Below are 12,701 nucleotides of genomic sequence, written 5' to 3'. Positions count from 1 at the left end.
TATTCGTGTATTGTTATTTCTTATTTTTCATATTATTGCTGTTGTTAGTATATATTGTTATTATTATTTCCTATTATCATTATTATTACTAATATCACTATTATCATTTTTTTATTACTGTTATTATTATTTTTATTATTACTTACTATCTAACATATTGTTATTCCTTTTTTATTACCATCTTATTACATTACTATTTTTCAAATTGTTGTTACTATTATTATTTTTTATTATTTGACACTAAATTTTCTTTCTTACTATCATTGCATTATTAATATTTTTTTTTCATCTTATTTATTTTCTCATTACTTAATTATTTATATTTCTTATTCATTCATATTTTCGCTATTATTATGCTTTAGGCATTATGTCTATATTAATATTTAGGTATTAATATCGTATTTTACTATCGTTATATTTTTCTTATCATTATCATCACTATTACTCTCTTATTAAATAGATTCTCATAATCTTCATTATTTTACGACTAGTTTTTTTTTTCAAACATTTAGCTTATTTATTATTTCCTTTTCTTATTATTCGTTTGATGCATTTATTTTGTCTTTGTTTTTATCGTTATCATTCACATTCGTGTTTATGTTTATTTTATTATGGTTATCAATTTTTATTTGTTATGCATTCTTTATTATCTCGTTTCATCACGAATTTAGGTTTTATCCAACCCAATATTAATTCTTCCATAAAGGCAATATTTAGTATTTGGAAATTCGAGAAAATCGTGCCCTAATTTACTGGGTTTCGATTTTTCTCATTTAATCTAAATAACGGAATATTCTTTTAAAAATCGTAATACGAGTTTTAAAAAATGCTTATTCTCGGAGATACGAGATGTGGTGCCCTAACTTACCGGGTATGACATTTTGTTACCTCGAAATAAGATTTTGTGCAAGTAAAGGCAATATTCGCTGTTTGGAAATTCGAGGAAACGTGCCCTAACTTACTGGATTTCGATTTTCCTCGTTCATCCTAACTAACCGAATATCCTTTTAAAAATAAGTTAAAATACACGGATTTTTAAGTAAAAGGCAGGCTCATTCTCAAAAGTTTGAGATGTCGTGTCCTAACTCACTGGATATGACATTTTGTTGCTTCGAGATGAGAAGGTCTTTAACGTTCGAATGTTTTTTTTTAAAAAGAGGGATCGTATTCCAAAGTTTTTCAAGTTTTCAATTTTCGACACTAAGACACTATTTAATCAACTAGGTACCAATTTTTGGGCGTTACGAGGGTGCTAATCCTTCCTCGTACGTAATCGACTCCCGAACCCGTTTTTCTAAATTTTGCAGACCAAAATCGTTGTTTAAATAAATCAAATTATTTATTAAAAACAACTGTTTTTACGAGGTGACCCGATCACACCTCATCAAAAAAAGATTGGTGGTGACTCCCGTTCTTTCATTTTCGTTTCCAAAGTCGATTCCCGTTTTTCAAAAAGATGGTTTAGACATCCTTAAAATCTAATTTTCCCTTAAGAATTACTTTTCTCATGACCATTGCAATGTGATTCATATGATAAAAGATGAGAAAGTTAATATTTTTCTATTATTAAACGGGTTCTTCGCAAGTAAATTCTTTTTTCTAATTTTATTTACTTTCCTAGCTAGAAACTTGATTTAGCACTGATATTTATATAAATACTTAGTTTTTTTTTTGTAGAATATGGGTAGACTTGTTCCGTATCGCTTATGGTTTTATATTATTATGATTTAATTAATTTTAGTTTTTCTCAAAATAATATTTGAAATCAACTATTTTTTTTATATTTCTATAGGTTAGCCTTAACTAAGGGTCTGTTTGATTGAGAGTAAAATATTTTCCGTAAAATGATTTCTGGAAAATGTTTTACTTTTCTGTAAAATAATTTACTAGAAAATATTTTCTGGTGTTTGATTAAATCTGTGTAAAATATTTTCTGCTGCTTGGCAGATTTTTTGAAAATATTTTTCGGAAAAGTTGTTTTTACATATATTAATTTATATTAATAAATTTTTATATTTTAAATTATTTTTACATATATTGCAATGATTTATTTATAATAATAATCAATTATTAAGCTACAATATTAATCGTTATAAATTGAAAAAACTAATATCAAATAAATTATTTGTAATTGTGTTAAAAAAACAAGTATTGAATAATTAAAAAAACAAGTTACTGAAAAATCGATAAACAGAAGCAGTTTTCTACCGGAAATGAAGGAAGGAATGAAGGAGGCGATAAAGAGGAGAGCACGAAAAATGTCTTACGGAAATTGAAAGGGTAAGACATTTTCCCTAAAATGTAACCCATTTTCCCTTGTTTTGGAGTTCATTTTTCAAATGGAAAATATTTTCCGCCAATCAAACGCTGAAAAAGTTGGAAATGATTTTCCGAAAAATCAATTCCGTCAATCAAACAGACCCTAAAATAAAACATGATTTCGAGTTTTTTTTTTTAATTTTAAGTTTTATATATCCATGAATTTATATATGCCTTATTATATTTAAAAAAACATAAGCAAGACAAACTTAAAAACAATTTTACTTCTAATTAAAATTAAAAATTTAAAAATAATTTAAAAATTATCAATTAAATTTTATTATTAAATATTTAATCCAAATACTTGTTAAAAATAAAATTTATTTTAAAAATTAAATATATGACAATTATCTTTTATGTAATAAATGTATATCAAACATTATAAAATAACTTTTTCAACAATCACCTTTCATTTAAACCATGACATCAGAAAACACCAAACACTTTAAAGGTTTTATTTTTGGCCTTCTATCCAAATCTGTCCTTACGAGTACGCAAGCAAGCGTGTTCCAGCAAGAACAAAATAAGAAATAAAGTTTGCAAAACAGGTTCCTTGAGTTTTAAGCAAGGGGCTCTCATGTCTGTGTTATTCATGTCGAACCCTTTTTTCGTGCATTCCTTTTGCAGACAATGTCTCCTAATGGTCTCGCCACTGCTATAACAAATACAAGGCGAAGTGGCCCTTCAAAAATGCTTATGGTATAAAGCATGTGGACAAAGAATACAATGGAGAAAGTGACTTAAACAATGGCCATATCTGGGGCTGTACAGATATGTATAACATTTTCCTTGTATTATTATGCACTTGGTCAGTTGTGACCCAGAAGTATATGGAGCATGAAAGTACATCTAACAACCAGTTCCTTTAAATATAAACTTTCTAAAGTGGATATTCCACAGATTCCATATACCGCAACAAGAGAAAGAAAAACTATGTTGATGAGATCTATGCATTTGTCGAACTGTTGATCCGTCAAATTCTGAATCAACAGCAGCATATTAAGATGTCGTCATGATGAAAAACCATTATGGAGCCTGCCTTCACTTTCAGCAGATGCCCAAGCTCCTGCGTAATCTCTATGTAGAGTAATTTGTTCTCGAAAATCAACAATTAAGAAGGGAAGACGAAAGAGAGATTATTGTGTTAATGGTCCCAACGTAGAGATTATTGTGTTAATGGTCCCAACGTACCTTGTGCTCAATTGGTTACCAACTTCAGTGATTATTTCCCCCATAGGAGTGTTTTCTCTTTTGCCAAATATTCCCCCATAGAAGTGTTTTCTCTTTTGCCAAATATCTCATCTGTAAGAAAATGTCATTAGATGTACTACAAGATGGTGGGGAAGGAGGGAGAGACAGAAATTACAACACTTACCTCGTTTTCTGGTTGGAAAGAAGTCAATCTATTTTCTTTTGAGCCCTTATACCAAAGAACTATATGAATACCACACTAAGAAAGATTGAAAATTTATAAGTGCTAAACAGAAAATACAGTTAACATACCAGGATAACCTTTGTAGATGTGAAGGTAGGGCGAGAGGACGTCATCTGAGATCCATTGCTTGGCTGTAGCTGAGCTGTAAGAGATAGCTGCAGGCAAAATAGGCAGAAATAGAGTATTTAGAAAAGAAAAAAAATATCATGCAATCAATAAAACCCTGAAAAGATCAAACATTTTAAATGTTAACTAGAAATATAGAAGGATGTATACCAATTAAGCATAACTAAAAATCATATTCAGGTGTACCTTACTAAAAAGTTCGATGGGTGGATTTTGTGGAACCCTCTTCTCTGTATGGAAATTAAATTCCTGTTTGGTAGACAAAGCACAATACCATCTCAAACAATTCAGCAAACAATCAGTGTGTATATGAAGAGGAAAGATATTCTATGCCATACCATTGGCACCGTGGTTTCCCTCTTGATATTTCGAAAAACACCAATATCACCTTTACTGGAAAATATCTGCAGAGGGAATTATATATTCATTGATACCTAGCTCAAGCATTTAAACAAACAATACATTGATGTAATTTGTTCTTTCTTTACCTTCCTATTTAAAGGACGAGCTTTGAAGTTGTACTTTTTTTCACAGACATCCTGGCTAGTGGCATCCATGAAACTAGGTCTAAGGATGCAAAAAAAAAAAAAAAAAAGAAACCAGTGTCACTCCTTTAACAGATTCAATACGAACTTAAAACTAAGAAACACAAAGGGACCCACATACAAAAGAATTAGCACAAGAACAAATGTATGCTTGAATAGATACCTACATCGTATATTCTCCATAAAACTACAGTCTCTAGATAGTTAGATTTTAAAGCACTTTACCTTCTGGCTTCTCTAGTTTCATTGCCATTAGCAGAAACTGTACAAGGTTTCTCAAACCCCTGCAAGAGCAGAAATTTTCCAGATATGAAAAAGCCTAAGTTAAGATGACAAATAAAAATATCAACAACTAACCTTATCAACAGCATTTGTATGGGTTGAAGAGGAGGATACAGCTGATGAGAGATGCACTGCCCTTTTCTGTGTCTTCAGGTGAAATTCCTGAGGAGAAATAAGACAGCAACCTAAGCTACATATGGAGGACAAGCAACCTCGTTTTGGTAAAAAATTATTGCTTTTGATGCTTCTGCAAAATCCTATTAGTTCAGGAACAAGCAAGAAATTACTGTTCATCACTTACTTGAAACTCTGGCAACTTTGGAACACTCTTTTTTGGAAGAGGCAATGAAGGAGCCTCGAGAATCTGCAAGTTTTAAATATATATTTGAGATCATAAGCACAACAAAATCAGATTTGAAGGATGTCCCTTTTGTAAAATCATAAGTACCAACTTTTCTATTCAATGGGCGTGCTTTGAATCTATGCGTGACAGATGTAACATGCTCTTCTTCTGAATCATTCTTAGGCCTGAAATGAAGACAATATCGCACCAGTAGCTTGTTAATAATACCTATACTTTACACCTCAACATGTAAAGAAACAGTGACCTGAACTAACTGTATTCTTTGAGCCCTGTGTGCTGTTTCAAGCTCAGGTTCCCTTGGAATGGTAAGCCTCAGCTTGGTATTGATGGCATTTCTATCTTTAGTTCCATCCTGCATAACCACAATAAAAATCTCAGAATATTTTAGACGCAACACAGGTTAGGATCCAACTGCACTTCCAAAAACTAAACATAATTCAGTGTACCTTTTTAGGTGCCTTGTGGACCAAAGTGGTTTGCTGCTTCACCTCCGCAACCTGCCATGCAGAACAAAAGTTAGCCCAAACCAGAAGCTTATTCAATAAACATGTAAACTGAACCATACTAGTAATAGAAATTAATGATAAATTTCAAATACCAACATCAGAGATCTAGTGTGGGAAAAGTGAAGTTAGATGCCCACTAGAAGAACTGATCTATGCAACATCTAGTTTGCCACTATTCTCAGTTTTAATTGGTTTGTTACTTCATATTATGGAAAACAAAACCCGTAGGAGGACCTTATGATTACATGCACTCATTTGAGTTGCCAACTTGCAAACATTAAAAGGCAAGGTTCTCATATAAAAACCACTTCATTATGATTTAAAACCAACACATTATACAAATAGCTGCCATGAGAAATCCTGCAAAGTATGAGCAACCATAGTGGGAGGAGGGGAATTTCACGAACTCATATACCTTATGCAAGAGACCTCCCTCTAGCTTTTGCCTCTTGGCAGCTTGACTTTCAACCACAGAAGAATTACCTAGGCTTCTATTACTGTTTAGAACCTGTAGCTTCGGAAATCTACAAAACAAAACCAAAATAGAATGACCTTAATTTAAGGATCTAATATTGCTAAATAGGATATAAACTCAACAATATTCATACTGAAAGCAGCCATTTCCAAGAGGTAAGATACTCTCTCTTTGTGAAATACCGGATTGTGAGAATGAGACTATGATCAAATTAGAAAAGAAAAGTCTGTTTGGCATTTCCATGACTTGCCTGGACGTAGCAACTTGAGTGGGTCGATTTTGTTTGGCTAACTGGCTAGCAGTAGGTCTCATAAGAGTTGAGCTCCTAGGCACAGGTTTTACACTCTTGGATCTAGTTTTTAACTTATCACTGGGTAAGTGATTGTAAGTTGTCAACCCTGGGAAGTGAACGAAAAAACTGAAGTGAGCAAAAGTATAGGAAGTAATGTTAAAAACAATCTTAATACTTGAAAGAAGGCAAAAATGACAATAATAAAGCTTGAAAACTACTTCGAATAAGCGTCTTGGTCACCTGAAGTTAATTGGAATGGTTTATTCAGAGCATTTTGTAAAATTTTCTGTATATGGGCGGAGATCCCCCCCTTAGTTCCTTCATTTCCTGAAAAACAACAATATCAGTCCAGCACAGTTTTCAGATTTTCCAAAGAAAATCATCCTTTTTTTTCTTTTTAACATTTTTCTTGGTGATCTATCCTCCCTTTTAATCAAGGGTCTAACCAAGAACTCTAAAAACACTCAAACATAAATGTTTCATATAACTGCCTGCAGAAGCACAAGCTTGCCTCAGACTGCCTCTTCTTAACCGACTTCCACGGCTCTTTATTAATATAAGCTAAACTATATCATTCGGCCTTAAAATTTAAACAGAAAGCAAGTTCATAGAAATAAAAGCACCTCATATAAGATGCTAAATATGGTTAATTGTACCTTTGTTAATGGTACACACAGCTGAAAATCCCAACGCCATCATATTTTCCGGATCACTTCCATGTAATGTACTACTATCTTCATCACATTTAGGAGATGTAGTAACATTTTCCAGGAGACTTTCCTCTCTTTTAACTAACTTTGTCACAAAAGCTACAACCCAAAAGAAAGTAAAGAAATGATTATCATTGATATAATAACTCTATTTTTAAGAAAGAAATTTAAATATTTCTACGGCATATTTTCTTTAATCAAACAAGAAGGAAAGATAGTAATAATAACTGAAATAACAGTGAAAAATTCTTGCTTCAAGCAAACATTATTAAGCAAAAGAGAAACTGACGAGAAGGAGGATAACTTGGGGCCGACTCGAACCAAAGTTCAGCTTCTCTGGCCTCCACCGGGGACTCCTCGCGCGTGAAATCAAAGAATCTAGCCGCATCGAACTCGTAATTAAGATCGATCTCTCTCACGTCCAACACTGCCTCTATCTCCATCTCCATCTCCATCTCTTCTTCCATCTCTCTTTACTTGTTTTTCTCTCTCCAAAACTCAGTCCCTCTTCCTCACTCTACAATGCTGCTCTAACTTCACCTGAAACAACCAGAACTAAAGTCCGCCGCCATTTCCATGGAAAATTTGAAATTGATTTTCGCTTAGAAACCCTAGGAATCTTGGAAACGGCGAGTTTGAGTTGATAACAGCGATGACTACGGTTGAGCCAACTTAACTGTAGCATTCAAAGCGAAAAAGAAAATGTTTATTTCATCAAAAGGGGGAAAAATAAGAAAACGAAGAACAAAGGACAACATCCATAGCGTAAGGTACAAGCTAGCGGAGCCAGACTCTGGCCCTGCGTTTTTTTCTTTTTTTTTTTTTTCTATAGCGCCGAGGTATTGTAACGATCCAAATTTTGAAATTATGGGCTTCTGAAGATTAATATAACAACAACAACTGCTTATTAGATTTTGACTAAAGTATCCCTAATGTTTTATGAAAATTTTGAGGGGGGAACGTTATGTTGAGCGATTGTGCGGAGAGGGTAAAAGAGTGAATTTGATTTGAATTTCTTTTTGTCTTTGAAGTGAGAAGCAGTACTATCGGGGTTCGAGCACAGCGGTTTCGAGTGGCGAGATCATGTCGAAGGGACTGAAATTTCGGCGCGGGTAGAATTTGCCACTGAGGTTTCAACATAATTGCGAGATTACCCCTAACGGTTTTATTCGTTTGTCAGGTGGGGAAGGGATGGGAACTGGACAGAGTGAGGGCCCCCTTTAGATACGAATTCAAATCTGGAGGACTAAAGTTTAGAAGGGTAGAAAGGGTATTTAAAGATTCATGAGATAAGAGTCTAATACATTTATTAAATAATTATTTTCTAATTGTCAAGTCTAATATTATTGTCATAGAAGCTCGAGTTGTTAAGATGAAAATATTGGAAGATGTAGTCTATACTATTTTAATATTTTAGGTCTCGACTTTAAGATTTCGAATGTTAATTCATTAAATTGCTATTGGAATATTTTAAAATTTTTAATGTTCTAATAATAGTATTTCAAAAGATAAATAATATTTTTTTCTAAAAAGTAAGAATTTACCAATCGAATAATAATAGTAAAGTCAAATTTTAATATTGAAAATGAAAATGAAAGTCAAATTTATCAATGCCTCTAATTGATACATCAAATGTGAAAATAAAATAAAATAAAGAATATACAGATTTTACGTGGAAACCCTTTCGGGGAAAAAATCACGAGCAAAGGAGAAGAAAATTCACTATATCGAATTTCGAATGATTACAAGAGGAATAGACTATGTCTATTTATAGGCTTGTAAAGCCACATTCTAGTAAGATTGAAACACATTATTCTAATCAATATAAAATAGATGGAGTTTAATAAGGTTTAAAAAACCTTATTCTAAAATAAAATAAAAGAAGTGTAGTTCTATATGAATTTTACTTCTATTTTATTTTACCATTGTATTTTATTTAAATAATGATTTGGGTCATTTAATTCTAACAATCTCCACCTTAACACGAGTTCTCAATGAACAAGTTCTTCATCGCGAACTCTCAACGAACAAGTTCTCCACCTCTTCCATAAAACCCCTTAAGGCTTTACCTTCAACAATAAACACTAATCAAGTCTAAGTAATGCTCAAACTTGGTTATAGGAAGTGACTTAGTCATCATATCTGCAGGATTTTTATGAGTACTAATTTTGCTCACAACAATATCACCACGAGCAATAATATCACGAACAAAATGATACCGAACATCAATGTGTTTTATTCTCTCATGAAACATTTGATCTTTTGTAAGGAAGATTGCACTCTGACTGTTACAAAATACTGTACTGATTTGAAGGTCTTCATTGAGTTCACTAAAGAGTCCATTCAACCAAATAGCTTCTTTACAAGCCTTAGTAATCGCCATAAACTCAGCTTCAATGGTAGACAAAGCAACTGTAGTTTGCAAAGTGGTTTTTCAACTGATTGCACAACCTATGATTATGAAAACATAACCTATGAGAGATCTTTTTCTATCAAGGTCTCCAGTAAAATCAGCATCAACATACCCAATGAATCCATCTCTAGTTCTTCCAAACTGGAAGCAGACATCAGTAGTACCTCGTAAGTAGCTTAAAATCCATTGAACTACTTTCTAGTGTTCTTTACCGAGATTCGCTATGTATCTGCTAACTGCACTAACTACATATGATAAATCTGGACGTGAATAAATCATAGCATACATGAGAGATCCCACTACACTAGAGTATGGAACATGTGACATGTACTCAATCTCATCATCTAATTGTGGAGATAAAGCCGATAAAAGTCTGAAATGAGCTGCTAAAGGAGTACTAACAGGCTTAGCACTCTGCATATTGAACCTGCAAAGAACTTTCTCAATGTACCCCTTCTGACTTACGTACAATTTACTTGCTTTTCTATCTCTGAGAATCTCCATACCAAGTATCTTCTTTATTAGTCTCAAATCTTTCATCTCAAATTCTTCACTTAGTCGGGCTTTGGCCTTTCTTATATCTCCTTTATCTTTTGCTGCTATCAACATGTCATCAACATAAAAAAGTAGATACACGAATGAACCATCACTGATTTTCTTAAAGTAAACACAAGTGTCAAAACTATTTATTTTGAAATCATTAGAAGTCATAAAGGAATCAAACCTCTTTTACCACTGTCTTGGTGATTGTTTCAGATCGTAAAAGGGACTTTTTCAGCAAGCAAACATAGTCCTCTTTTTCTAAAACTGTAAAACCCTCTGGTTGTTACATGTAAATATCCTCCTCAAGTTCTCCATGTAAAAAATATAGTTTTTATATTTAACTGCTCAAGCTCCAAATCATGCATGGCCACAAATACCAAGCAAAGCTCGAATCGAACTATGCTTCACAACTGAGGAGAACATATCTGTGAAATCCACTCTTGGAATTTGACTGTAACCCTTTGCGCAACAAACCTTGCTTTATATCTAGGTTCTTCTACTCCGAGAGTCTCTTCTTTCTTTTTAAACACCCATTTACAATGAACATCCTCTTTATCTTTATGAAGTTTCATAATATCTCATGTTCTATTTTTGTGGAGTGATTACATCTCCTCTGACATAGCAAACATCCACTTTTCTGAATCTTCATATCTAACTGCCTCAGAATAATTAGATAGCTCTTGATTTGCATCTATATCTTCAACCACATTTAAAGCATAAGTAACTAGATCAGCCTCGGCATACTTCTTTGTAGGTTTAATTTCTCTTCTAGTTTTATTTTTGGCGATAGAGTATTGTGGTGAAGAAGCAACTCTATTCTTAATTTTTGTATTGGCTTGAGGATTCGACTCTGTATTAATCTGATGCTTCATCTGCTTTTGATTTTCTTTATTGCAAGAGTCTTTAAGAAATAAGTTAGGTAACATAGTAGTTTCATAAAAACAACATCTCTACTAATAACAACTTTTCTATTTCCAGGACACTATAACTTATACCCTTTTACACCAGCTTTATAACTAAGAAAAACACATTTAATGGATCTCGGTTCCAATTTTCCATTATCAATATGAGCATATGCAAGACACCCAAATATCTTTAAACCAAAATAATTAGCAGGATTACTAGACCATACCTCTTGTGGAGTTTTTTTCTCAATGGCAATGGATGGAGATCGGTTGATAAAAAAACATGCAGTAGAGGCTGCTTCTACCCAAAACGACTTTGATAAGTTAGCATTTAACAACATACATCAAACTTTCTCCATGATCGTTCTGTTCATTCGTTCTGCAACATCGTTTCGCTGTGGAGTATGACGAACTGTCAAATGTCTCACGAACCCTTCTGACTTGTATAGTCTATTAAACTTATTAGAACAGAACTTTAAGCCATTGTCTGTGCGGAGGTATTTTATTTGTTTTCCCGTCTGTTTTTAAATCATAATTTTCTAAGACTTAAACGCGAAAAACATATTGCTTTTCTGCTTCAGGAAGAACACCCAAACTTTTCTCGAAAAATCATAAATAAAAGTTAGCATATAATTAGCTCTACCTCTCGAAGGCACTCTGGATGGCCCCCACAGATCAGAATGGATATGTAACAGCCTAATTTTCAGTGGTGTCGGAACAGTGATTCAAGATCACTAAATCCGAAAAATGAGTAGGAAATATTATTAATTTAGTGAGTATAAGTTAAATGTGAAGTTAGGAAAAATTTTAAAATAGTGAAATGTACAAAATATATATATTAAAATAATTAGAATTGAAAATGAGGTATCGAAATCTCGAGAATTTTAAATCGAGCCATAAATATTTTTATAAATATTTATGGAGTGTTAATAAGTTAGTATTAAAGTTTCGTCAAGAAATTTTAAAGTACTGATAGTTAATTGAACAAAAAGGACTAAATTGTATCAAATGCAAAATTGTGGGAAATGATTAAATAGCTTAAATGATAAAAGAAAGAGGGTTTAAAAGGCAAATAGACCCAAGGTCTATTTGGGCTGGACGGCAAGAGCATGAAATCACCAAGAAAATAAGGGCAAAATTGGAAAATTACAAAATTTACTTAATAAAGCTAGGACTAAAGTGGAATTATCTAGATTTCTCTTTATTTTTCTGCATTCTCATCAGCAAAAACACCATGGAAGAGTTCTCTTAAGCTGATTTTTCATATTTTTACTGCAAGTAAGTTCAATTCTTGATTATTTCTTGAAATTTTTGTGTTTTTGTGACTTTTACAACTAGGTCCATTTGTTGAATTCATTAGTTCTTGATTCTATGAAAGAAATTGAAAGTTTCTATGAATATCTGCTGGAAGTATATGATGATTTGACATAGAATTAGAGCTTTAAATGGTTTATATGCTGATTTTATTGAAAGAATTGAATAGAAAGTGAATGTTTGGGACCTAAATTGTAAAAGAGTTTTCTGTGGAAATTATGAATTTCAATAGTTATGAAATAACTTATAATGTCTAGGAAAAGTATTAATTGAGAAAATTAGTTTAATTGAGGGGTTAATGAAGTAAGGACTGAATTGTATGAACTGTGAAATTTGGGGCAAAATGAAAATCAACATTTTGGACTAAAATAGTTTTAGACAGCAGCAATAGTCTAATTTTGAAAAATCTCCAAAAATTTTAGAAATCTAATTAGAGGATGAATAAAATATGAAATTGAAGCTTATTGAGTCT

The 12,701-nt window shown here is 32.5% G+C and overlaps 1 protein-coding gene across 7 annotated transcripts; it reads right to left on the bottom strand.

The window, feature by feature from the left end:
• Positions 1-3,059: 3,059 nt before the first annotated feature.
• LOC107936383 (protein TPX2) lies at positions 3,060-8,186 on the bottom strand. 7 transcript variants are annotated; one of them, XR_005906503.1, is made up of 18 exons: positions 7,344-8,186; positions 7,001-7,153; positions 6,585-6,671; positions 6,303-6,450; positions 5,993-6,101; positions 5,518-5,568; positions 5,326-5,423; positions 5,160-5,235; positions 5,009-5,071; positions 4,783-4,869; positions 4,651-4,709; positions 4,369-4,447; positions 4,219-4,284; positions 4,067-4,129; positions 3,823-3,909; positions 3,695-3,729; positions 3,511-3,621; positions 3,060-3,396 (listed from the first exon to the last, which is right to left on the bottom strand). XR_005906503.1 is itself a non-coding variant. In XM_016869105.2 (18 exons), the coding sequence occupies exons 1-17, from the start codon at positions 7,519-7,521 to the stop codon at positions 3,535-3,537; spliced, it is 1,536 nt and encodes a 511-aa protein (XP_016724594.1). In that variant the 5' UTR covers positions 7,522-8,186; the 3' UTR covers positions 3,060-3,396; positions 3,511-3,534. The 7 variants fall into 7 exon arrangements, 6 of the variants coding, with proteins under 6 accessions (XP_016724594.1, XP_016724595.1, XP_040939453.1 ...); XM_016869105.2 differs by having other exon boundaries at positions 3,695-3,739; XM_016869106.2 differs by having other exon boundaries at positions 3,060-3,385; positions 3,695-3,739.
• Between the last annotated feature and the right edge of the window lie 4,515 nt (positions 8,187-12,701).

This window comes from Gossypium hirsutum, chromosome A12, assembly GCF_007990345.1.
Source record: "Gossypium hirsutum isolate 1008001.06 chromosome A12, Gossypium_hirsutum_v2.1, whole genome shotgun sequence".
Classification (NCBI taxonomy): Eukaryota; Viridiplantae; Streptophyta; class Magnoliopsida; order Malvales; family Malvaceae; genus Gossypium; species Gossypium hirsutum.
The sequence above is the reverse complement of the archived record's forward strand: the minus strand, read 5'-3'. Positions and strand labels throughout refer to the sequence as shown.